This window comes from Cyrtonyx montezumae, unplaced genomic scaffold (genome assembly GCF_038088225.1).
Source record: "Cyrtonyx montezumae isolate F1298 unplaced genomic scaffold, pur_monq_1.0 scaffold_3, whole genome shotgun sequence".
NCBI classification, from domain to species: domain Eukaryota; kingdom Metazoa; phylum Chordata; class Aves; order Galliformes; family Odontophoridae; genus Cyrtonyx; species Cyrtonyx montezumae.
The window spans coordinates 31,381,295-31,407,971 of record NW_027072034.1 but is presented as its reverse complement, the minus strand read 5'-3'; the positions used below and the strand labels follow the sequence as shown (position 1 = coordinate 31,407,971).

Sequence of the window (26,677 nt, the reverse complement as noted above, 5' to 3'; positions counted from 1 at the left end):
GAATGTTACTGTTAACAGAGAGAACACTGGAAAACACTGCAGCTTCAAAGCAATGAGCACAGTGACTGCATTTTTAACTGGCAAAAACCAGAAAGTGGCACCACAGGTGTATCAATAAACATGAGTGCTCATTTGAAGGCACACACTTCCAGTAATGATAGAGTAGTCTCAAGCTCAGCAGAAAAGTGCTGCAGCACCAGGTAACAACATCTTAGTGCTTAAAACAACCTGGAATGGAAATACAGATCTCTATTGGAAAAATGCCAATCACCTCTCACCACTGGCTTAGAAAAGAAATGGTATTATATCTTTAACAACTTTTTTGCTTTATGCTCGAAACTACAGTCTCCTGAACTGAGAAAGTGACCTCTCCTGGAAAGATGCCATGTTCAGTTTAACCTTGGGCATGATGCTCACCTGTCAATCATTTGTTCCACCAATGGAGCAATGATTTTCTATGATAGCCATGCACTCAAGTCAATATATCTCTGAGTTTCACAAGATAGCATTCATCTGAGTGGCTTCTTGAGCCATGGTGATGTATGTGGTACACTGACGAGTTTTGGTGCCTTGTATTGCCTTGTATGACCAGGAACCACATAGAGAACTATCTTGCACATGAGGCTTGTTACAAAGGAACCACTTTTGATATAATGAGGAGGTAACTACCTGTGAGATATTGCCCTGCTTTAAAAATCATCTGCATCATGGGTGTTTCATGCAGCCTTACGTGTACATTCCACTTGTGTTATTTTAGCTATATTCTGAAGCTTTCTTTCCAAAGGAAGCCAAGTGATTTTAGTCAAAGTTAAGCCAATTGAAGAACAGGTTGATGCTGAAGGAACCACAAAGATCACCAACTCTAGCCATCAACTTGTCCCCACCATGCCCACTGACCACATTTCTCAGTGTCACATCCACACAGTTCTTGAGCACCTCCAGGGACAATGACTCCACAGAGCCAAGACCCCCAGCCTCTCTTGTCTTCTCACAGCAGCTCACCGAGCCCTGCTCCTCTCTCTTGTCCCCTGCAGCATGGTTAATTCGGGGCATTTCTAGCATTTACAAAGAAGCAGAGAGGCTGAATTTGTGGAGGTAAGTCTAGATCTGAAATGGGAAAATGCAGAGTTGCTACAGCTCTGATCCTGCTGAGCAGGGATGTCCATTCTGAGAGTTTGGGGGTTTGGACCCTGGGTTCATGCTGCAGGCTAATCCTGTTATTTGCAGAAAAGTAAATCCAAGTGTTTTTTAAAGTAGCTCAGTTAAAATGCACTGCAGCCTTCCATGGACTTTGGGATGAGAAGGGTGAAAGGAGAGGACCTGAAAGAGAAAAAAGCAGAACTGAGCCACCTTTGGTTCATTCCAGTTCATTTTCTCACCAAAACAAGCTCTCATTTTCGTCCAGTACTACCAGTAGCTGACAAACTGATTTAAGATGTAGAGAAATGTTAAATGACTCACTGCAGCTATTTTTGTTTCTCATTTCCCTCTAACGAAGAGCCTGTACAAATTGCTGAAAAGTCTTTGCCTGCTAATAGTGAGTTATGTGCAGCCACAAAAATATCCTGTCCTATCATAGAATCACCAAGGTTGGAAAAGACCTCTGAGATCATCCAGTCTGACCGACTGCATATCACTGATATTTCCCATTACATCATGTCCCTCAGTATGCCAGCTAAACATTTCTTGAACACCTCCAGGGACGGTGTCTCCATCACCTCCCTGGGCAGCCTGTGCCAGCCTCTGACTGTTCTCTCAAAGAAGTATTTCCTAACATCCAACCCGAATGCATCCAACCTGGTGCAACTTGAGGCCATTCCCTCTCATCCTACCATTGTTACCTGGGAGAATAGGTTAACCTCCACCTCGTCACCACCTCCCTTCGGGTCGCTGTGCAGAGAGATAACGTCACTCCTGAGCCTCCTCTTCTTTAGAGTGATCAATACCAATTCCCTCAGCCACACCCTGTACCCTGTCCTGTCCTGTCCTGTCCTGTCCTGTCCTGTCCTGTCCTATCCTATCCTATCCTATCCTATCCTATCCTATCCTATCCTATCCTATCCTATCCTATCCTATCCTATCCTATCATACCCTATCCCTCCCCATCCCAACCCATCCCATCCCATTTAAGCAGCAGTGCCCGCACGCTGAGGATCCTCTGCTCCTGACAGCCACACTCCGGAGCATCCCCGGTACCGGGGCCCGCCTTAGCTCCGCTCCCCCCGCAGAGGGGCCCCGGGCCGGGCCGAGGGCGGGCGCGACGTGGGGCGTGGGCACGGCGGCCCCTTCCTCCTCTCCCTCCGACTCGTCCCGTCCCGTCCCGTCCCGTAGCGGCGGGGAGGTCACTCGCCATGTGGCCACCGTGCCCCCGCGGGGCCCTGCCCGGGTCCTTCCTCCTCTTCCTCCTCCTCCTCGTCGTGCCGCTGTTCTGCGCGGCCCCCGGTGAGTGAGCGCGGGCTGAGCTTTCTGCGGCGAATTGAGCCAACTCTCTTTCCCCTATAACTCTTTGTTCGCTGTCACTCCGCCGGGAGGTGGTTGGTGGGGAGCCGGGCAGTGGCTGTGCCGGTGATCAAAGCTGCTGGCATGGGGATCCATCCCACAAAGGGTCGGGGAAAGGATGCTGGGGTGCGTTAGGGTTCCCTGCAGCTTTTCCAGGCAGGGAAATGGGGGCATGGGGAGGCACGGGTGGAAGCATGCTCCAGGTTTTTCTTGGTGGGAAGGAGCTCCACCATCTCTTTTGCGCGTTTTTCAAGACATGGTTGTTTTGTTGTCGTTATTTTCTTCTTACCAAACGAAGAGTGGATAGATAAGTGTGCATTATATTCTTACTTCTCTAGATGTTTCAAGAGGAAATAAGCTTAAACGGATGCTTCAAAAACGAGAAGGTAAACAGAGAGACTGCCAATTGCCTGCCTGTTTCCCTGCTGGTTTAGCTGCCATCCATCACAGCTCTCCAGGTGCTGCCGTTGTGCCCCTCTCCCAGAGGCAGCACAACACTCAGGAGCTGTGTAGGCACCCCAGGCAGACCCCACCATGTGCACACAGAGCAAAGGTTCCCATTCTCTGTCTGGACTATGCATTTAAATTCCGTTACCTAACATGTCTCGAGCTCGGGATAGCTGTGATAAAATCAAAGAGAACAGGGGTGGCATCGCATTGGCAATCCCTGTTTTCATCACTGCTACGCACACTGCTGTGCCGAGCACAAAGGTGATGGAATAAGAGCAGAAACGTGGCGCAGTGTGGGCTGATTAAACACTACCCGGCCTCTCTTTGCGGGGGATTCCTTCCAGCTGCCACGAAGCCGGAGGTGTTGCTGAAGGAAGAGGCGGCCAAAGGGTTCCTGCGCAGCCTGAGGCGCCAGCGGAGGCAGCTGTGGGACCGCAGCCAGCCCGACGTGCAGCAGTGGTACCAGCAGTTCCTCTACCTTGGCTTCGACGAGGCGGTGAGTGCGGGGTCCGGTGGGGCTGGGTCGGCCTCTTCTCCCAGCTAACAGTGATAGCAGGAGAAGGAATGGCCTCAAGTTGTGCCAGGGGAGGTTCAGGTTGGAGATAGTCGTAGATGTTGGATTCTTGGCTTCTGGCAGCTGCACGCGTGCGCTTAATGAGACTGCATTGGCACGGGCGAGATGGAGTACACGTTAGACCTTCACGTTATGTGCACTGCTTAGAAGATGAATGCACTCGTTTTCAAAGCTGGAACAATTGGAAGAAAAAATCCTTTGCTTGCACCGAAATGATGAAGGATACATTTTTTGTTGCTCCTGGACATTATACAGATAAAAGTGACTTTTTAACAGCGGGGCTACACAATATGGAAATTAACAAAAGCAGTTTTATGAACCTGAAGCTGAAAGCTGGGTGCAAATAGCAAGAGGTTAAGTAGGAAGGGCAAACCATGCAGACAAGATGTATTCCTCTCCACAAGTTCCTCTGTGCATTGACAAATGAAATCAGGCCTGCTCTGGGATACAATGAGTCCGCTTAGGAGGTTTCGTGGAGTATTAAGACAGAGTTTTAACAATGAGATAACTGTTAGTTCCAGCAGTGCTTCAGAGAGGACTTAGGCCGTGCTCACCCATTGTGTATTTTGCAAAACTTTCTTTACAAATCTCAGCCAAAAATATTTCCAAAGAGCCATTCAGATGGAAAGGCTTTGGCTTGGCAAGCATTCGATATCCTTGCACACTGTTCTTCCACTGCTGTTGTGAGCAGAACTGAGCTGCTTCCTGCACCTCCGGAGCCTTACAATTTTTCAAGTGAAAAATAAAATGAGACATCACAGGCACAGGGTGAAGGGTGTTGTACCTGCTTTGAATTCAGGTATGCCATAACTACAGGTGTGGGGCAACGGGAAAGCAGACTGCTATATCTCACAGAGAAAGCCTCTTAGATGCAGAGTTTTGTGAGACACATGAAGGATCTGAATTTCTGAGGAGAAATTCTGGATTATCTGCATGACACAAGGGGAACTTCTTTCATCTTTTTGGCTTTTTCTTTTGTTTCATTCTCTTTTTTTTTTTTTTTCCTGTCAGAAATTTGAAGACGACATGTCCTACTGGACGAGCCTGGGTCGTGGTGGCAGTGAGTACTACGGGGGGTACTACCAGCACCACTATGACGAGGACTCACCCATCGGCCCCCGGAACCCACACACCTTCAGGCATGGGGCAGGCGTCAACTATGATGATTACTGAAGGTGTTCATCCTCCTGCAGCTGGGGTGTATGGGGCTGTGTGTGCAAAGCCGAGCCCTCCCCCAGTCAAGGTCTCTGCTTTCCTCCTGTTTGTATGCAACAGCAGGAGCCAAGGAGCTGCCAAGAAACATGACTTTACTTTTACTATTGTCATATATGCTATATATGAAGTACTATAGAAATAAAGCTTTTTTTATAAAGCTTTCAATTATTTAGTGGAATTTGCAACAGTTTCATTTAAGCCGTATTACTAGAGATTACTTTTTTGCTACCTTTTCTACACTCAATCACAAAACTAAATCATATAATCTAGGCTGGCATATAGATTATATAGTATAACAACACATTTCAGATGGGCTTGCTCATTCAGATTTGTGTCAACAAACAAATCCAATTATTCCTTGGGGGGGACTGCAGGGAGTGGGAGATGATTGTCTCCCATTTGCTCTGCCCTCAAAAGGCCAAACCTTCAGCACTGTACCCAGGCGTGGAGACTCCAGCACAGGAGGGATGTGGAGCTGCTGGAGCAGGTCCAGAGGATGATCAGAGGGCTAGAGCACCCCTCCTAAGAAGACAGGCTGCAGAAGCTGGGCTTGTTCAGCCGGAAAAAGAAAAGCTTCCTGGGAGACCTCACTGCAGCTTTTCAGTACTTGAAGGGAGCTTACAAGAAGGAGGAAGACTGACCTTTCGCATGGTCTGAAAGTGATGGGAGAAGGGGGAATGGTTTGAAAGCAAAAGAATGGAGATTTAGGTTAGATGTTAGGAGGAAATTCTTTACTCAGAGGGCAGTGAGGCACTGGCACAGCTGCCCAGAGAAGCTGTGGTGCCCCATCCCTGGAAGTGCTCAAGGCCAGGTTGGATGGAGCCCAGGGCAGCCTGAGCTGGTGGGAGGCAGCCCTGCCCAGGGCAGGGGTTGAGGCTGGGTGGGCTTTGAGGTTCCTTCCAACACAAACCATTCTGTGATGGCATGATTCTATCATTAGAAGAAAAAAAATCCTTTCAGTTGAATTGCTTTCTTGTTGCCTTCTCTCCACTGTCACCATACCCACTGCACACAACCTTCCAAACTTGCGTGACATGGAGCTTATACAGATCCTGTTGGCAAGGAGAAAGAACTGCTCCCAGTGCAGAGAAGCTTGCCTCCTTCCAGAGTGCATGAAAGGAAGGGATCCTCTGGGCCAGAGGCTCCAAGCAGGAACCTGACTTCAGAAGCAGTAGCTAAGATGCAGAGCATCCAGCCTCAGTGCCCAGTGAACCTCAGGCAGCACTTAACTGTGAATATTCCCCAGGTTGTGTCCTTCCTCCTTAACTGCAAGCTTGCAGTCCAACCTGAAAGAGGAAACAGAATAACAAGATGAGACAGCCAAGCTGAACAAGCACGTTAGTCACTTCTCTGCACACACAAATGTGCACTCATGCTCACATAATGTCCCCCAAAGAACCAGCATTCCCCTACATCTTGGAGCACTTGCACTAAGCAGCAGACTCATTGCCAGTTTAATGATTTGAAACTGGTGTGTCTCCTAGGAAAGGAGACCCTTTATTCCAAATATGGCACAGTGAGGTTCTCAGTTACGCACAGTTTTGCACAGTTGGAAAACACCTACTCCTGGCAGAGCACTTCTGTTTTATGCCCCATAAGAGAAAGTAAAAAGAATTTGGTGATGTTTGAACCATGTTGGTAATTTTCATAGTTTCTCAGAATATAAAACAACTGGGAATTTAGACCTGCAGAGTAAGAAGAATTTAAAAAGTGCTGTAAATAAATGCTGTCAATCTGTAGGCCTTTGCAAGCTGCGTCTGTTCCTGCAGGCTCACTCAGTCCAGCAGCTGTCTGTGTCTTGCACATTCCCACAAAATCTGGGTTTTCCAAGATAAAAAACAAATATTTTCCATTACACTGTGCTGCAGTTTCCCACCATATGTTGAGTCTGGATGGGACAGAGTTAGCTTTACAAGAAGCAACGAATTCCCAACAGTTGGGAATTTTTAATTCAAGCTGTCTTGAGAACAAGAAAGTGGGTATGAGACATCACAAGTTTGTGTGCAAGGAAAACTTACTTGTCACCTTTGCATGGAGTGCTTCAAAGTTAACCACATTAATAAAGTTCACAAAATTCACACAGAATTGCAAGGGTTGGAAGGGACCTCTGGAGATCACCGTGTTCGTCCCCCCTGCCAAAGCAGGTTCCCTACAGCAGGTTGCACAGGTAGGCATCCAGGTGGGTTTTGAATATCCTCAGAGAAGGAGACTCCACAACCCCCCTGGGCAGCTGTGCCAGTGCTCCGTCACCCTCACAGGAAGAAGTTTTTCCTCAGTTCAGATGGAACTTCCTTTGTTTTTGTTCATTGCTCCATGTCCTGTTGCTGGGCACCAGTAAAAAGAGCCTGGCCTCATCTACTTGACTCCCATCCTTTAGATATTTATACTGATGAGATGTCCCCTCAGCCTTTTCTTCCCCAGATTGAACAGCCCCAGGTCTCTTAGCCTTTCATCATCAGGGAGATGCTCCAGGCCTCTCACTGTCTTTGTAGCCTTCATTTGGACTCTCTTCAGTAGTTCCCTGTCCTTGAACTGAGGAGCCCAGAACTGGACACCAGGCTCCAGATGTGGCCTCACCAGGGCAGAGTAAAGAGATCACTTCCCTTGACCTGCTGGCCACGCTTTTTATAATGCACCTCAGGATACCTGGGGCCTTCTTGGCCACCAGGGCACACTGGGGGCTGATGGCCATCCTGTTGCCTACCAGGACATCCAAGTCCTTCCCTGCAGAGCTCCTCTCCTCTACACTTCCCTTGTTGAACCTCATCAGGTTCGCCTCCACCCAACTCTGCAGCCTGCCCAGATGTCCCTGAATGGCAGCACAGCCTTCTGGTGTGTCAGCCACTCATCCTGGCTTTGTATCTTGAGCAAGTTAATGATTTCCTCTGAGTATTTCTATCCCCAAACACAGAAGACTCCCTCTCCCAGCTGTTGTGTTCTGCTCACAGACAGCATAGGGTGCATCACATCATTGTCCTTGGCCAACTCAGTGCTGACACCATGTAATCTCTCCACCAGGGCAGAAGAGTGACATTGTTCATTGTAGTTTCCTACAGAATGGGGACAAACAGGCCACAGCCCATCACTTAACATTCTGCAGCCTCACAATGCCACATCCCCAGTTTGCGGGTGTCAGCCAGAGAAGTCAGTCTGAATCATGCACTTTTGGTCCAGGACTGTTTCCTGAATGTGAGGTGTAGTTTTCCTTCTTTGTAACGATGGGGTGGACAGAGCCTAGATTGCAGTACTTGGCTTTGATAGCAGTGTGGTCACCACACTGTGGTTTCATGCTTTGGTCCTTTCAGCTGCTTCAGCCATGGCACAGAGCAGGGCATTCAGAAGATCCCCACCTTACCAAAGAATAGGTCAAAAACTAAGGAAAACAGCAAGAATGAACCAGCTGTTGCTTGTTCCAAATTGTAAAGCAGCAACAAAACAAAGTGGACAAGAAGTTGCTGCCATGTTTGCTATTATAGGTAGGTGAGTAACAGAAGGAACTGGAAGAGTAGGGAACCAGAGCGATCTTTTGCAGGAAATACTAATTATTTCAGAAAAACCTTTCTACTGATAGGGAATCACATTTCAGAACCCCCTGACATACAGAAGGAGCTCTGCTTTTGTCCAGAGCTATCGCTGCTGTTGTAACTCTAAGGGGTTGGTGCTGCAAGTAAGAACTTCAACCTGTGAAAGATTTTCACAAGCATGGCACAACATGAGTCTCAAGACCACAAATAGGATTCAGATGGAGATTTCCATCTTGGTCACCCTGGCATACATGAGTACTGTCTGCATGCCAGCAGTCCCATTGCTTCCAGGTAGGGGGCATCCAGAGCCTCACTGGACAACCTGTTCCAGTGTGTCACTACCCGCACAGTAAAGAATTCCTTCCTAACACCTGCTCAACAAGCAGCCCCATTTACCATGCCTGCTGCGCGTTCCCAACTGCAACAGGAGGACTTGAATCAGTGGCCCTTCTGAGTGGATCACTGTGATCACACAGGCACTAGTCTGCTCATATTAGTTATATTCTGCCTGTCTAGGTGACAGCTGAAAATACCAATTCCCAGATTTCCCCCCAGTCATTACCCATTAAGTGCTTAAGAACCAGCAGATTCTGCTTGAATTTATGCCTTTTGAGAGGGCCAGGGCAGTCACTGGTTTAAAACACAAAAGGCAACAGCACCTTGACTGCTGCTCCTAGAAGACACTTTACAGAAAGAATACGGGAACTGAACAAAAGCTGGAGGTGATATAAGAGAGAAGCAGCAAATCAATACGATCTGTCACTCAGGCCCACTGGGAGGCATACTGCATACGAACAAATCGGCCATACCAGTGCCAGCCATTTGGCCTCCATCTGATTTCCTCTTTTTATCGAGGAGATCAGGCTGTGAAGCAATCTAAAAAGCTTTTAAATTCCTATCTGTAGCATCCAAACATCCAGACTTCCAGAGGGATTTTTTTTTTCTTTGAAAGTGCACATTTTGTGCTAGCCTCCAGGAGTATGCTTTTTCCACTACAATTTAAATATTTTGCACAAAAGTCATTGAACTAAATGAAAAACAGCCCCAGAAGTAACAGCTGGTACCTGCAACTCCCATTTATTTTCAAGGGCTGCTGGATCAGGGTTGCACCCTTGCGCACCACCTCTTCTTATCTAATATGAGAAGTAAGAATACCTTCCCCACAAAATAATTTAATCTTAAGCTTTGGATTGTTTAAGCTTGACTCTTAACCCTTAAGGGTTAAAAACTGTGAGGTGACTTGCCATTCTCACCACAGAATCGTTAAAGGAGGGGGCACTAATTTCACATGTATCCAGCTGTTATTTTGAGCACATAGAGAGGCAGTGATTTGTGTCTGTACTGGTAATTATAGGTTGGACAACACACACTCAGATCACAAATACCATGGTGTACTTTTCAGGCAACTTAATATGGAAAAAATGCCCAGATTGACTATCTGGAAAAAAGCTTCAAGTGAAAAGCAGATCCCTAACTTCTCAGCTGTGAAATGATGGAAGTGATGAACAGTAATTCAATTCTAAGCAAGCTGCTGTCTCTCCAACCAGAGGGGGAAATGCTCCCAGACCCTCCATCTTCATTGTGCAGCAGACTTCCACTGGAAGAAAACCTGTGCACTGTGAGCTGGGAAGATACTCTCATGTTTTATAAGGATCACTGCAGACCTGGTCCAAACAATACCCACAAGTAAGCACAGCAGTTCCATCACTCCTAAAGTCCTGGGAAACTTTGTCAGATGGGCAGGATGAATCTCCAAGCCTTGTAAGCACGAGGAGGTCAGGATGTCTCCACTGGTAACTTGCACTTCCCAACTATCAATCTTCAGACCCCAAAAACCTGAAGAACCCATCCCTCAATAGTTAATGAAACATCAAGTTTTACTGAAGTAAAGCCAAGTCACTTTGCTGGATGAGATTTAAGATTTTTGATTTTGAGTGGCCCTATACCAAAATAGCTTTTAAACACCTTCAGCCAATTCTTCCTTCTAGGTATTCCATCTTCTGTATATGGTACTGTGGAAGTGTGTGGTTTTATATCAGTTTATTTTTTCGGGTGACAAGAGATAGTTATGAAAAGTTGTAAGCATTTACAGGTAATTCAATACATGCTATAATAGCAACATTTATTCAGACAGGGAGGCTGAAGCTAGACTTAGTGGTTTAAATAAAATCATATACTCCTGCATCACTATCAACTGAATTGGAATAAATCATGATGCTTTTGTCCAGCCTATTTCGACAGAGATCCTGCATCCCCTTAGCTATTAAAGTTGAACAGTGTAGGACTGAATGCTGTTAACCTTGAGCCAAATATTTAAGGACTGTTACCTCCTAATTAATAAACAACACATAAACAGACATGTAATGCCAGAGATGTGCCCACAGCAAAACACTGGAACTAAACAGAAGTTTCAATATTTTATTAAAATAGCATATTCAACCACTGTAACCAATAATACATTAACTTTATTCCCAGAGTACGCACGACACAGTAGTGATTCAAAATATCCCTATCATGGTAATCAATGAAAATATCTCAAATTCAAGTGTACAACTAAAACTAAACCTCTGAAAAAAATCTCTTGTTTAAAGAATACATAAAGCTCTCATACAGAATTCTTTTAAACTCCTCTATATTCGATGTCAGTGTCTCCTATCTGACAACACTGCTAATTTTTTTTTCTTATGCATAGTAGAACTTCTCATATTTTATAGTATCCATTTTTATAAATAAATTGGCATTTTCCATCCCGTTTGTGTTTATCTTCAGCTTCACAAAGAAACCAGTAAATAAAACTGTCAAGGACAGTCACAACAAAATGATCTCACAGCAAGATATAAAACTTGAAGATACTAAAAGATGCTTCTACTCTATTTTTACATAAAAAGACAGATTTAAAAAGTGCAAGGCAAGATCTGCAGGGGAAGGGGAATATTTGTTATTTTTAGGCACATCCACTTCTTTAAAGCAAGCTTCAGAATGAAATTCCAGTTTGTTCTTCATGATACCTGTTTCAAAGTCTCTTTCAAATAATAATAATAAAAAAAAAAACAAAAAGAAAAATTACATCCATCAAATGTCAAGCAGGGCGCTTCCCGTCCAACCAACAGTCTTCAGTTATGCCTTGTTCTGCCTTTTTTCATCCTTGCAGGTTTTGGTTTGGGAATATACTGATTGTTTGCCTGATATTCAAGTTCTTTACGGAAGTAATGAATTGCTTTGTTCAAACCTTCTTCCAGTGGGACCTGTTCCCAAAAATGAGAGAATCACTCTGAGTTGACATCAGCTCTTTTCACAACAGTACCTTTTTTCAATACAGCTATTAAAAGACTGCTAGAAAGTCCTTTAATTCTTTGCCAATTTTAAGTATTAACAGCACCACATACTGGTTACAACTCTGCACTGCTAACACATCGAAATTTAAGCTTTCAAACTTCAGAAGCATTTTCTGATGTTGCAAGTAAGAAACAAAAAACTAACAAATTTAAGTTGTATCAGATAGTTATGTTTGAACAGATTTTCAGAATTTAAGAATTATACAGAAAGAGATAGAAATTTAAGCCTCTCCTGCTTTTAATAGTAAGGACCACCTTACACAGAATCTCTAAGAATGGTATATGTTATAGAAAGGTATAAAGCCAGTAGTTTTTGGGTTTTTTTTTGTTATTGTTTGTATCAATATAAAGAAGGGTACAAATCATCTTCCAGTATCTCATTTGACACTCTCAAATCCCCCCCAAAATTTGTAATTCTTCATGTTCTATAACTATATTTAAACACTATGATTGGTAGTCAGAAATGACAGAATTACTATCCACTTTTCTCAGAAGCCACTTGCTCTGATATGTTTGCTGATATCAGTACAGGAGGATTAAAAAAACAGCACAAAAGCTACACAGCCACAACTCCATGTACCAATACTGTGCTGGTGCTTCACAGCAAATTTTGGCACTGACTGCACCAAAAGTAGGTTGGTAGTATAAAAGTTAACTGTTTTAAAGTTCCTGTGATCACCCAACATCCTTCCTGTGCTTTAAGGCACAGTATATAAACGTCTGGTGTCTTCGAATCTTTTAAGAAGGGTCTGGAGACACTTTTTTTTTCCATTAATACGTTTGCATTTACTAGATGGGTTCACGGGCTTCCTGGAAAGATTTCTGCAAATCTGAGAAGCCTACAAACCACCGTGCTGGCTAGAAGGAGGATCTGGCTAAGAAAGGCATGCTCTTCCCAGAGATTATATAGGCCTTTCCTCCCCAGGCAAGCCAACTCTTATCATGAGCTTCGCTTGGTTATACACATGCAATTATCTTCAGCTGGAGGTTGAAAAGGAAAATAAATGTCATTGTGGGCAATGTGTAATTTGTGCTGAGTAATAACGATCTTGACCACCTCAGATGGCTAGTAACCAAGCTTCAGAGGAGGACAAACCTTACTGTGGATAGTAAGATAAGTTCTACTAACCTCGAGCATGTTTCAAGCTTATTTACACATAGAACAAACCCTAAACATCTCTAGATACCACACTCATAGCCCAAAATAAGAACTTCTTATTCTTGTTTAGTTCAGAATTTAAAAAAACCCACCATACAGAAAAGTGTCATCTCTCTCTGATTAGCTTCACATTTTGCTTTGCCTGAGTTTCACAGTTCCCTTTAAATGAGCTATGACAAAACAGAATTTTGTTGTCATATTCCTCCCTACAAGCAATCTAAGAAACACTGGTTGCAATGTCGTTATCAATTATCTTAAAAATAGTCTTACTCCATAGATTTTTCTAAAAATATTTCAACTAAATCAAGAGGGTTTTCTTTTCCTTTCCCAATGCCCATTACCACAGCAAAACAGGAACAAAGACAACAGCAGCAACAGTAAACTCATTAGCTCTCTTAACTCTGTACCATTTTTCAAAGAATACATTAAGCTTCTAGAAAGGTGGCCACTTCACAATATGCATGTGAAAAAGTTGAAAAGCCTACTAAAAAAATGTTTTTTTTTTCCCCTACTTAAATTTGTTACTCATGCCAGTGCTAATCTGTCCTTCTGCATGGCACAAGCCATGCAATCTTATCCAGAAGTTCCTGAATCATAAGCTAGGGCAACAGCATGAGAGACTCTAGGCACTTTACAGCCTTTTAAAAACTGTCCTGGAGATTATGTTGACATCTTTGATAACTGAAAGATGTCATTACCAGGTGGTCCTCCCCATGTTTTTGTACACAACAACAGTAATACATACCACAGGTTCCCATCCAAGTAACAACTTGGCTTTTCTGATGTCAGGTTTTCGTTTCTGAGGGTCATCCTGTGCTTCTGAGAGAAACTGTATTTCACTCCCACTGCCTGTCGAAAAAGAGACTATGCATTATTATCTGCAATTTGCTACACGTTGTGTTTACATCCTTTCTACTACTGAAACTTTAGGTGCTTCTGAAGTTTCTGCATCATAATTCTATCATTGAAAAGCATCCCATGCATGTATTCCATGCAGCAGCTGGGTGAATGGATTCACAAAACATTTCATGAAGATTTCGGCATGCATTCACAAAGGGAAGTAATGCTCAATCAAATTATGCTCTCTGATGAAGTAACTGTCTGGACACAACAGGAGAGCAGTAGATCTTATTAACAAAGTTTCTAACACTGTCTTTCATGACATTCATCTTGACAAGCTATTGATGTACCTACCACTAAGTAGCTAGGTCCAGATGGTGACGATGAGTGACACAAAGCCCAGCTGAAGGCCTACACTACTGATGCAGCACAGGAGTCAACACTGGGGCAATGTGAGTGACTGGTACACCAGTACCAAGGCCATACTGACATCCAGAAGGACCCTGACACATTGGAGAAACGGCCTGGCAGAAACCTCACGAAGTTCAACAAATGGAATTACAGTCTTGTACCTGCAGAGGAATAACCTCAAGGACCAGGACATACTGGAAAGTAGCATGGCAGGAAAAGACCTGAAGGTCTGGCTAGACACTAGGTCAAACAAAAAAGGCCAATGGTATTACTCACTGCATTAGGTAAAGTATTACCAGCAGATCAAGAGAGGTGATTCTTCCTCTCCACTCAGTACTATGTCCAGATCTGGGTCTGGCAGTACAAGAAGGACATAAGCATGCTGGAGATGGTCCAAAAAAACAAGCCATGAAAGACTAAGAGACTGGAATATCTGTGTTGTGGGGAGGGGCTGAGTGCTAAGACTGTTTAGCCCAGAAAAGGGAAACCTCAGGGAGGACTTCTTCAGTGTATACGAATCCCTGAAGGGAAAGCACCAAAAGGACAGAGCCACACTTTATTTGGGGGGGCTCAGTGCCAAGACAAAGGCAACAGGCACAAACTGTAGACGGAGTTTCCCTCTGAACACCAGAAAACATTTCTGCATTGTGTGGACACCTTGCTCTGGGTGGCTCTGCCTGAGCAGGACTTGGGCCATGGAAACCCAGAGATCCTTGTCAGCCTCAGCAGTTCTGCAATTCTGTTAGCATTTTTCCACTGCAAAAGGACTTCACTTGTTCTTTGCCCATACTTTTCAGTCTGATTGTTAAATACCCATAGTACTTGTCTTCCCTCATGAAAACACGCAGGACAATTTATCTAATCTAATCTAGCTAACAGTTTTTATGCCATCTTTACTGTGAGATCTTATGGATGTAGAACTAAATTGTCTCTTCAGGCAGACTGAAACTGGTCAAGTTGTTAGTGAACAGACAAGGTAACGACTATTTTTATCTGCCAGATGGGTTCGGTGCTGTGATTTTCAATTCCCCTCTCCAAAGTGTGGATTTATAAATGTTTTCCAGTGGGGATGGTCCTCTATTTGAAACACCACATGCATCAGCTTTTGTACTGTACGTTTGAACTTGTCTTCTTCAGTCACTTTTTCCACATCTCTCAGAAGCACTCATGGAATCTACAGAATAAAACCCTTGGCTAATGGCACCAGCATGTTTCATCTCATGAGGAAGCCACATTACAAGATCATGCACAGCTATTTGCTTCCATTCCTGAGAGCTCTGAATTGCTACAGATATCAGAACAAGTATGAAGGGAAAGTCAAATTGTTTTCTTCCAAGCCACATTCAAGGGAGGTGCTGGCAGCCCTTGCAGGAGTCACTGGTAGATCAAAGAAGAGTAGAGAGACTGTCATGATAGCATGAAGCTTTTTAATGGTAATTGAAGGAGAATTGCCTGAACCATTGTAAAGAATCACCTTGCTACTGTATCTGTATTTCAGTTGGGATACTATGTAAGACGTTTTTACAGCATGCAGTGAGGAAAGTTTTAATTTCGGGTAATTATCTAGTGACTTGCATAAACATTATATAAAATTACTGACATAAATCACGCAGGTACACAGAAAGAATGCATACATTTGACTACTCATGCAGTCTTTTACATAGAACTGAGAGGATTTGGATTATCTGAATAATATTTAATTATATAGCCAGAATACAATTGACTGTAATGAAGTTATTAAGAAATCCAAAGACCAATTAGATTATCTACATATTACATCTACTAATCAAGACAAAATCATCTAATGACAATAAGTACTTCATGGGATTCACTGAAGAATTACATCTTATACTCACCAACAAGTTTTTTGATTAATTGGGCAAACTCTAGGATTGTGTGCTCCTCTGGGTTTCCCTAGAAATTGAAGGAAATATTCATTACAACAGTAACTTATGTTAGCTTTCTGACATTAGACAGTTCTAATAGAGTGATGTTAAACTGAAAAAAAACATTATACCTCATTTCTACTCAGACAAAAAGAATTCAATGTGATGTGTGGGCATATCCAAAAATCATTATGTGAAGAGTAAACGAATACATTCCTTAATTACAGTAAAATTACATACCCCTATTCAGCAGTGCACACAACCACATCATCAGTTCAGTCTGTTCTCAAGAACTTTGATGAGTTGAGGATAGATGATATAATAAAGACTTGATATATATATGTATGCACTAAGTTCAACCAACTTTGCTGCAATTGATTACTTCCCAATTTCCCACATCTACAAATTCACCAATAATATACAGGCTACCTGCTTTCCTACATTTTTTGAGCAAACTTGCACGTGAGAAACAAACTCAACATTTAAGATGCTGAAAAGCTTCTTGCTAGCTTCTCTTCAGACTCAATTCCCTCCATCCTTGTTTTAATATGCCTCTTACTACCCCTTGTTTGACCTACAGCTGAACATTTATCCACACACTAATCTAAATGTTTAGTTTTCCACAGGCAAATGAATGATGGATTCAAAAACCATCAGCATTTAGATGGAAACACAGAAACAACCAAACAAAATCATTAAAAAAATGAGTGAACAACTGCCCCGTGAAGTTGAGTACTTGATTTGGCAAAAGTTGACATACAGAGAAATAATGGAGCACATGCACCCTTTTTCTATACTTATATTCACTGCTGAAGATAAGGTGATACCAAGTGAGACAAAGTAGAAATGCTATTGAAAAAGGTAAGTTCTAAGAATTGTAATCAATATTAGAAAATTACCCCATGAAAAATAAGCAAATTTTCCTCCAATCAAAGCTAGTATTAAGTGATCTCTGTATATTCAGAGCTAAGTATTCCTTTCAGTGCTCATTGTATTTAAAAACGTCTAATAATTTTCTTGGTATATTTTGCATCCTAATCTTTCTTCTTTTTTTCCCCACTTGATATTCTAACTACATGAATCTTCCTGTTAACACAAACAAAAAACTCTGGAAAATTTCTCACTTTCCTGAAACTATAATTATCTTAACACCTAGGTGCTTAATCTTCTTATTTACAAAGAAAATGCAGGGTTTATTCATAAGAGATTTTTTTTATTCTATTCATTTCTTATAGAAATCAGCATCAGTAACAAAGAGGAAAACACAGGTGATGTTAGCTACTGCACAGTGAACACTCATACTCACCAAGTTGACAGGACTGCTGACGTTGCTGTTCATCAATGCCACCAATCCATTCACAAGATCACTATAAAAAGAGAAGAACAGACTGAGGCAATTTTCACTACCCCATAAATAATGCTCTTGTCTAAAAGGAGAGCTACCTCCTCAGAGCTCTGTTAAAGCAGATTAGTCAACTGGGAAATGTTGAAGTAAGATTTGCAGCATATATGTCAACGACTGCATGTTTCCATAGCTTTCTGTTACACAGTCCCAGTTGAAAGATGCATTGAAATGAAGGTTAGTTTTAAAGGGTTTGAGATATACTGGATACAACCTCTCTGAACATTTTCAGGAAAACGAAGAAAAAGTTACTAAAAAACGAAAATGCTTTCCTTTTCCTCTCCTATCCAAATTTATTAGATGCCTATTTCCCACATATCTCAGAGTAGGACAGGTACTAAGTTACACACAACACCACCAACACATGCTTTTCAGTTTATTATTTCAATCATCTTCTCTTTTTCTGAAAATTCTATCATTTCTTCTATCATTTATGTTATTACTTCCATCAGAAGGAAAGAACAGCATTTCCAAGCACAACACTATTAAAACAACCCAGAAGTCTGGCCCTGATGTGTAACTAACAAAACAGAACAGAAGACTCTAAGGACCAGATTAACTTCTTATTAGTGAAAGTACATTCCAGTCTTGCTTATACTACAAACATCATCTGCAGCAATACCTCCCAACTGGTTCCTTCCCCTAGAAGGGTACACGTGCACAGCACTGAACAGCAGCCCCAGGACACAAGGTGGCAGCATTGTATTAAAATGCAGGGACTTAAAAACTGTTCAGACTCAAAGCAGCATTAAAAACCTTCCTACCAGGCACTGGCTGTGCCTTAAGAGAAAAACATCATATTTTAATTCAGAGCTCAAAACCAACTGATGTGTTGTTTCTTGGTATTTTTAAATACTTCAGCATCTCCCTTCTAAAAGTAAAGCTGGTCTACGAATGGAAATAGTTATTTGATTAAAATGAAGCACATAACTAAGTGACCAATTTCAAAGAATTTGCAAATGAAGTAAACAAGTATCAGACAGTACACACAAGGCTTACCTGACGTACTGGAAAGCTCTTGTCTGAGTTCCAGGTCCATAGACCTAAAACCAGATGAAAATTGGAGAAGTTACAGAAATATAAGAGTCTTCTCCAACTCAATTACCTTTTCCCCACTACCCTAGTAAGAAGTCCCAGGGAGAAGCACCCAAGAAACAAGCTTTGCATTACAAGATTGGAGGAAGATCTGTTTTCAGTTTCTTGGCAAAGTATCAGTTCTTTGAAGGTCTTTCTGTTCTTGGAAATTCCTCTAGCAAATATATTCTTATGCAACTCATTAATCTAGAATTCTGGATGTATGGAACATTCTTAGTGGTGTCAGATAAAGCGATGCTTTGTCCTCTCCCTGCACACTGAAAGGGGCTGCAGCATGGCAAGCAGCCAGAAAAGGGCACCAAATATTTAAAGCAAACCTCCATATACTATGATGTGGTTAAGATGGGCAATTTTTATTCGCTCTTTAAAAATCACCAACTTCAAAGAGACCACCAAACGTTCACAGTCCCTAAAAAAAAAAAAATACTGAGGAAAAAAATTTCAAGGAATCAGAAAAAAACAACAAGATCAAGTAACTTTCTAAATATTAGACTCTGGTGAAATGAGTGCAAGAATAATTTCTGGAGGATATGATTCTGCAAATCACCTGCCTTTTTTTTTTTTTGGATCAAAATATTAGGGAGGGAAAAATATTCCTCTTGGTTTATGCACTGACACTTTTGTAAGTTTCCTCCTGTGCAGGTAAGTTGTTTAAATTCAAAACAGACATTAAAACTACTTAGAATGTAAATAATGCTCTCAGACAATTACTTTTTTTTAAACAACTGAAGAGTGTGCAGAACTAAAAACCCTACAACATGAATGCTTGGATTCTGAAAGCTATTGTCAGGCATACTTAAGTGGGAAAAACACAAACTTGAGAGAAACACATCTCATCATCGATCAGCTACAAAAGAAAATTGTTCTGGAAGGACAGATTTGAAAGCGTGTTTGTTTTCCTAGGGGACAGGAAAGAAACTACAGTTGGTATAGAATGTTATCATCTGTCTTGTTGAGCCTGCTGTCTGAGGCAGATTCCAGAATTTGCATTTCTGTAGACACTGGGTAAAATACCAAGCACTCAAGGCTTTAAGAATTTACCGAATAACTCATTCTGAGAGAAAGGTACCAAAAAGCAGCACACTGACAGCTTGATGGCTTCTCAAAGCAAATGGGAATTACATTCTATGTACACATAAAAATTCCATTTTGACTTCTTTTGGCTCATTGGATAAGTTTTACAGAATTAAGCCATCCGTGCACGATTTGTACAAATCACAGAACTGTAGGGGCTGGAAGGGACCTCTGGAGATCATGGAGTCCAACCCCCTGCCAGAGCAGCTCCCTAGCCCAGGTTGCACAGGTAGGCGTCCAGGTGGGTCTGGAACGTCTCCAGAGAAGGAGACTCCACCACCTCTCTGTGCAGCTGTGCCACTGCTCCGTCACTGCACTGGGAAGAAGTCACCCATGTGGCTACCTCTCCTACACATAACTGGAAAAATGCAGCATTATTTCCCCCCCCCCCCCTTTTTTTTTTTCACTTATCTTAATAAATCCTTCCTTTACAGAAAGAAAAAGAAATGATGGCCATGTTTGTATAAGCTGTAATTTCTTAAAGGCAAATAACTAAAAACAACTTCATCTGAACAACTACTTTGAACCAAGAGATCAAACTCTTGTGATTTCTGAAGAGGTCAATACTAGGTACTCCTGACAGCCAAATACTGTGTTAATACAAGCAAGATATTTTAATTTTCTTATTTTTAATCTCAACTACTGCTCCTTGTTGATAATTCATTTTATTTGACCTGTACTGGTTATTCCCTATGGAACAGAGGTGCTGGACAAAATCCTTTGTTTTATCTCTCGTTACTTTCTTGATAATTGAGTCCAGACAGTATGGCTGTTGTAACAGACAAATAAAGCTTTTAATATTGCCTCCCACAGATCAGCACTGACTCCAGACTTATCTTACTGATGTTCTGAAATATCCCAAGGATTGCACATTTTAAAACATGGCAATAATTCCATTTGATACTGGAGTAAGCTTTCACAAAAGTTCCAGTTAGTGTGTTCATCACGCAGTTTCAGTTCCAGGAGGTAACAGGACTATTTTTAATAAAATTTGAGCAACTAGAGTAGCAATGAAAGAAAAATGTTTCAGAGACCAAACACAGCAAAAGCTCACTACAATCACCAGGGGAGAAAACATAACAGATGGAAAGACCTTCTGACCCTTCACAGGCTAGATAAGCTTTCTAAATGTCATGTAGAGCCTCAAGAGTTTATGCCCCATTATACTACCCTGAAAGTACACAAATTAACTGATCAGAGTGCAACTACACATACTCCATACACATTTTGATATCAAGTCCTACAATGACCCAAAGTCTCATAACAAGAAGCTCCATCTTCTTGTCTGCTTCCATTTGCTTACTGCTGTGCAACAAACAGAGCCAGTCTCAACTTGCAGCTTTCAGGAGATGGCTTATTGGGCAAGAAAATGAAACTCAACACGATTTTATTTAATGTTTTTAAAAGAAAAAAAGTTCATAAAATAATCTCCTGTGCACTTGCTTTGTTTTATGAGCAGTCTGATATGAGTCTAATGGACTGCCTGCAGCACTAATGTCAGAAGGATCACGTTAAGAGAGGACTGACTGGTTCAAGGGCTTGCCTTTTGCATACAGTTTTTCTATCCCACAAAGCATTACAAATCAGTCCCAAATCTGGGGCACCATCAAATAGAAGGAAAGAACAAAGCAGTATCTGGCAACTAATTACCCGAGCTGTATAGCGGTTGCCACAATGTTCATGTTTGAAGAGTGTATTTCTGTCAAAGCCTTGCATTTTTCATCAGTAACTAGCTGTTTCTGGGGCATGAAGAATGAAATCTGGAATATTGCAAACAAGTATAAAAAAGAAACATCCCTATAGTTTCTTCCATGCAGTCAGTACTGTTAACAGATCCTCCATTCCCAAAGCTTATTAATAAATACACACCCTCAATCTAGGCAACCGAGGCAGATTTACTGCCTTGAAAAAACATTTATTCACAAAAAAACTGCTGTAGATGTGCTAATATACAGACGAGAAATGGAATATCACTACACAGTAATTCACTTCCTTCTAGCCATGATATGAGGAGGATGAAGGAGGAAATCAGAGTTTATTGTTCATATACAACACTTTAACAGATTGTACTCGGTGCCATTTTTCAACGAAAAGAACCCCCCAGGGTTGGTCTCCTGACACAAGCATTCAGCTGTACAAAATGTAAAACTCAAGCCAAATAAAAATAAGAGTAGACTACTTATTTTTGATGACCGTTAACAGATGATGTTTCCCTCTGTTCTGATTGCTTAATATCACCCCACCAGCACAGAAGCAGCAGAATTGCTGAGAAATCACATTGGCAAACAGTATTTTCCAATAGGGCATACATTTATGTGGCAAAATTATTTTTCCCCAACTTGTACTGAACACATGTGGTTGTGCAATTAGCCTGTTCTGTGTTGAAAATACTCCTGCCTGTACAGACACGGCACACTGGGCTCACTGACTTTGTCACCTACCCAGGACTGAGCTCTGGCAACTGCAGCCTCAGTCAGGATTACACAGTTGCCACCACACTCTTCACAAATACATCTGAACACTGCCAGAGCTTTGTTAAAAAATAATAAAAGTAAATATTGGGGAAAAACAACCTTTAGGAGATGCATACAACACTCAAATTACAGCAGCTAGGAATAACAGAGTGGTCAACATCCACTGATGCAATGCTAAAAAACAATAATAAATTTGCTTGAGAGAACAGCAAATAGCAAGCAAAAAAGCAAATGCTGAACTAACCAATCTTTAAAAAAATAAAAATAAATAAAAAAGAAAGAAACCATTGTGCTGAAGTTAGGTAATTCCTTGGGACAAAATACTCAATTCTCTGTTCAGTTTCAGATTTTGCTCTAGAAGTATCACAGTAGTGGAAGCTGCCACAGAACTTTCATTCTTTCCCTCCTGGGATCATCTTCAAGTTCCTAAAGGAAGTCCTGGCTGAACTGTGTATTTTATAGTCTCCAGTAGAAGGAATGTTATCTCAACCTCAAAACATCTGTCCCCTGGAAGGGCAGCTTTTTTTCCTTTATTTCCTTTTTATCAGTTACATATTCAGCAGTTCACTGGTTTATCAGAACAAGAGTTCTTTGAGTGAGTGATTTCCTGGCACGTCTCTCTTCTAATCTAGGCAACGTTAACAAATCTTCATAAGAAATTCTGCTATATGTCGCACTGTATATGTTTCCATGAGCACATGACAAATACCTCAAGATGTCTCCACCCATTTATTTTATACATGCTCATTACTTTACAGTAACAAACTAAATAGGATTAGGACATAAATCAGGCACTCTCTGCATTGCTAAACTATCAGCAGCATCTTTGGCAGAGTTTTGGCCCGTGCCAGCACTTGCTCTCCCAATGTTGTAAAACTGTTTAAGTTTCATTATCAAAAGCCAAGAATCATTCCTAGCAAACAGTCTGGATGTACCAGCTTGTTTTGAAGACAGAAAAATGTATCTGTACAGATGTGGGCCATGCCACACCAGTTGTCCATGGCAATGAAAACCAGTCCTGGCCTACTTTATCTACTAAAACATGATGTAGCTTAAAGGTCTTTAATGTTATGTTACTCATGGAAAGTTAGGCTGACACCTAAGCTCGCAAAAAGACATTTGGATGCTTAACTTCCAAAAATGGTTCAGAGAACGCTCCTCAACAAGAACTACAAAGCCATGGTACTCTAAACCTGAGCACAAGGAAGAGTTGTGGCAGATGAGATTGAAGTTCAGGATGTCCAGAATACCTTCTTAGATTGCAGCTTGTTTCTCCCTGATGATGTAATATCAATACAATCAACAGAACCCATAGTTACATACAATTCTAAAAACATGAGCTAGATATACTGCAATTTTATTTTACGTTTTTATCTTTTGAGAGGGGTAGCGCTCAGTGTTTTCTAAAATCCAGGCTCCTTCATGAGCATAGAATAATCAGAACACAACTCTTCATCTCATTGACAAGTCAATACTTACTGTTAGTGGTTCTCCCTGGAGAGCTTGTAGGATGAAATTACTGACAACTCTACCGTCATTCATATGCATTCGAGGACCAAAGGTATTGAATATTCTGGCAACCCTTACTTCAACTCCTTCCTACAGGCAAAAGAAAGAAAAAATGTTACTACACTACCTTAGCAAGCATTTCTTTCTTGACAAAAGTACACACTAATTCTCCCCTATCAAAAATATTTCTTGAGAATTCATTCTGCAGACTTAAAATGCATTGCTTTCTCATCATGAAACACTTCCAACCTCTTATTGATGCTACTAGAAACTGCGGTGCATACAGCAAATATTTTATGCTAGTTCTCAGTATCTGTAATGAAAACTCTAAGTCAATGCTAGAACTGATGATTTCAGTACAAGAATTTCCTTCTAAGAAGAACTTCAAGACTTTCAGTAATACCCATCCAACATGAACATTTTCCTGCCAAGGCTTAAGGAGACTTTTTTTTTCCTTAAGATAAGTCTCACAATCACTAGAAATAGTACCAGGGTAGCACTTCCCAAGATCAGAATAGAACATTTCAGATAAGTGTCTTTACCAGTGCTATAAAGAGGCTTTGTAGCCACAATCATTACCTTTCTTAGCTCCCTGCTACTTATTAAGCTGTATAAATTCATGGATTATATAGTACAGGTCTTTCAACGCCTTAATTTTTTTCCCCAAGAAGCATTTCTATCATTCCCTCAAGGTCATTCAGGAGGATATTCTGCAAAATTTCGAAGTAAAACGCAACAAATGTGAAACTGGGAAACTGCCTGGACAAAGAATTTTAACAATGGGAGACTGCAGGACAGAAGTAATTTCTCTCCAGATGCTTTCTATTGACACTGATTCATTTGGACAAGCAGCAGTTCATGATAAAACTTATAAGAAGGATGCTTGGCCTTTGTGAACTGAAGCACGCATCTGGCTCTGGATGAACTTAGTGCAGCATGGTATGCTGTAAAGAAATGCTACCAAGTGAATGATTGATAGAAGTCAGAGAGGAAGGCATTAACCTCTATGTGATTCATAAACAAATGAATTCTCAAAGCAGTCTTATGAAAACAGTAGTATTACCATTTTAAAGAAGTGCCAGTAAGAGAGGCAAAAGCACATTTAACATTTTAGGTATTACATGGTGTTGACAAATGGGAAAGACCAAGTAGTAAACGTAAAGTCCAATATCCCTGGTAGGGAGAAGGCCAAGCAACATTAAGTTCTGCTTAACTGCATGTAAGTTTTCAGACTATGAGACAAAATACTATTTATATTTGCAGATATATTGTAAGCTAACACTAACCAGGCAGATAACCTTTGTGCCATATGAAAAGCTTGGACTGCTCTCACACATCAAGCTTGTGTCCATAGCAGAGCCAAAAAAGTACCTCGCAACACACTCTAGTATCTCTGCTGAGATACCCTGAGAACTGCAGAAGTTTCCTCCTGTGCAAAATGTATAATCTGGGAACACATTCCTCGTATGCAGTTAAAAAAGCATGTCAAACATACAGTTCCAGCAGCATATTACAGAGCCATTCCCCAAAGCCTCCTCTGTATCTGAAAATACACTCTGGCAGTTTCTTGTTCTCCTGTTTTCCCCAGCACTCAAGCTTAAAAGGACACTGACTCTTCCAGAGAGGGATTGTATTTCACGTGGGCTTTCCAGACATCACCATTAATAACAAGTACTGAAAATGAGACACTTGGAAGCTAGTACTCAAGATAAAAATAACTCATTAAACAATGCTGACCAAAAACCCTCTCTTGTACTGCACAAGCTACAGGAGCAGCCTTGTTTTCCTGTATTGGCTGGAAAATAGTAAGGGCCCTTGAAAAGTAAAACAACACATGCTGGATAAGCACTTACTCATCATCACAGTGAATCCAGTATTTCTCCTCCCTTTTATTTATTTCATCTGCAAAAACCTGAAACGTTGTACTTTAAAAACCACTAACCTTTTATTTATAGAGCCATCTAGCAAAGCTATTCTAGGCAGCAACCTGCTTCGAAAATCTGTTTTCTCTGCAGCAGACTCCCAGTTTGTATCTGTGAAACTGTGATCTGTCTTCTCAAAATAAGCTCTTCCAGAAATAGATTTTGGTGCCCATACCCTAATAACTGCTCTAAATCTTCTTTTACCATTTCATGAAGATCTCCTTTGAGATTATTCCTTTATTCAAATACTACCGGAACTCTCTTACCTACATGTCGTTACTCTCAATATCAACGTGTTACTTTCAACTGATTACCACCACAACGTTCCCACTACCAAAGTCAGTTTACTTCCTTGGTTTTCTGGCAGTAAGTCACGTATAATTTTTTTTTTTTTAATTTCAGCCCAAGAGAAAGGAGGAAATTTCTTTGTCCTACACTTATACTGCTCAATGAAGACAGCTTGAGACTAATGCCTAACAATGAGATCAAATGTGGTCAGCCGGTTTCCATCCTCGCTGCTTAAGGGAAAAAGCTCCTTGAGCAAATCAAGAACCTGGGAGCAAGCTAGAAAAATGCAAAATCATCAACTATCAAAACGCTTCAGTTCACTTATGTACGAGTACCAACATTATAAACATAAGGATCTCAGGCAAATTCATCTTACTAATTAAAAGCACTAAACATTTCCTCCTTGTAAAGTCTGTGGATGCATCTGAACAGCAGGAATGAATTAGAACTTCCTGCACGCAAAGTCAGGAGAGAGAAACCTGCAACTTTGTCATCCAACAGACAATGAAATTCATGAGCCAAAAAATCTAGCAGGGAAAGCCCAGACAGTTGCATGGACACCACCGACCTGATTCAAATCTGTACCAAGGCTTCATCTAAAAGTACTAAGGCCTGCATCCTTCATTGTATTAGTCACTTTCCTAGTGACTCATATTCTTAATCACTGAGATCACTAATAAACTCTGATTTAATCATAAAACACAGTAACACCAGGAGCCACCCACAATGTGTTAATCTAAGGTATTCTAATGCTGAGGCTTAGCTCAATGTATTTCATATGTGTATATATACATATATATATATATATATCAACTTACTTTGAACTGTTTTGCAAACATACAGTGATGTTGATATATGAGTTTCAAAAATGGTAAGCCTGCTAAGAAGGGCAATCACAATTGTCTGACTACTTTAGGTAGAATGCAAGTTCTTGGACATAATCAAAGCGTATCTTCAGCACTCTCATCTTACAGCTAAATATTACCATGCTTACAGTTCAACACTTCCCTGATTAGAGAA

At 41.4% G+C, this 26,677-nt stretch overlaps 2 protein-coding genes across 2 annotated transcripts in view; one reads left to right on the top strand and one right to left on the bottom strand.

Moving 5' to 3' along the window:
• Nucleotides 1–2,316: 2,316 nt before the first annotated feature.
• ECRG4 (ECRG4 augurin precursor) lies at nt 2,317–4,894 on the top strand. The gene is made up of 4 exons (XM_065741112.1): nt 2,317–2,442; nt 2,838–2,885; nt 3,294–3,445; nt 4,535–4,894. Exons 1-4 carry the CDS (start codon nt 2,352–2,354, stop codon nt 4,694–4,696), a joined length of 453 nt encoding a protein of 150 aa, XP_065597184.1. The 5' UTR covers nt 2,317–2,351; the 3' UTR covers nt 4,697–4,894.
• Nucleotides 4,895–10,666: 5,772 nt separating this feature from the next.
• Nucleotides 10,667–26,677, bottom strand: part of UXS1 (UDP-glucuronate decarboxylase 1) — a 57,920-nt gene continuing 41,909 nt past the window's right edge. Inside the window, exons 10-15 of the mRNA XM_065741109.1 lie at nt 23,418–23,537; nt 18,295–18,338; nt 17,200–17,260; nt 15,864–15,921; nt 13,502–13,605; nt 10,667–11,507 (exon numbers count right to left, since the gene is read on the bottom strand). Of these exons, the coding sequence (XP_065597181.1) occupies nt 11,376–11,507; nt 13,502–13,605; nt 15,864–15,921; nt 17,200–17,260; nt 18,295–18,338; nt 23,418–23,537 (519 nt within the window). The 3' untranslated portion in view covers nt 10,667–11,375. The remainder of the gene's footprint in view (nt 11,508–13,501; nt 13,606–15,863; nt 15,922–17,199; nt 17,261–18,294; nt 18,339–23,417; nt 23,538–26,677) is intronic.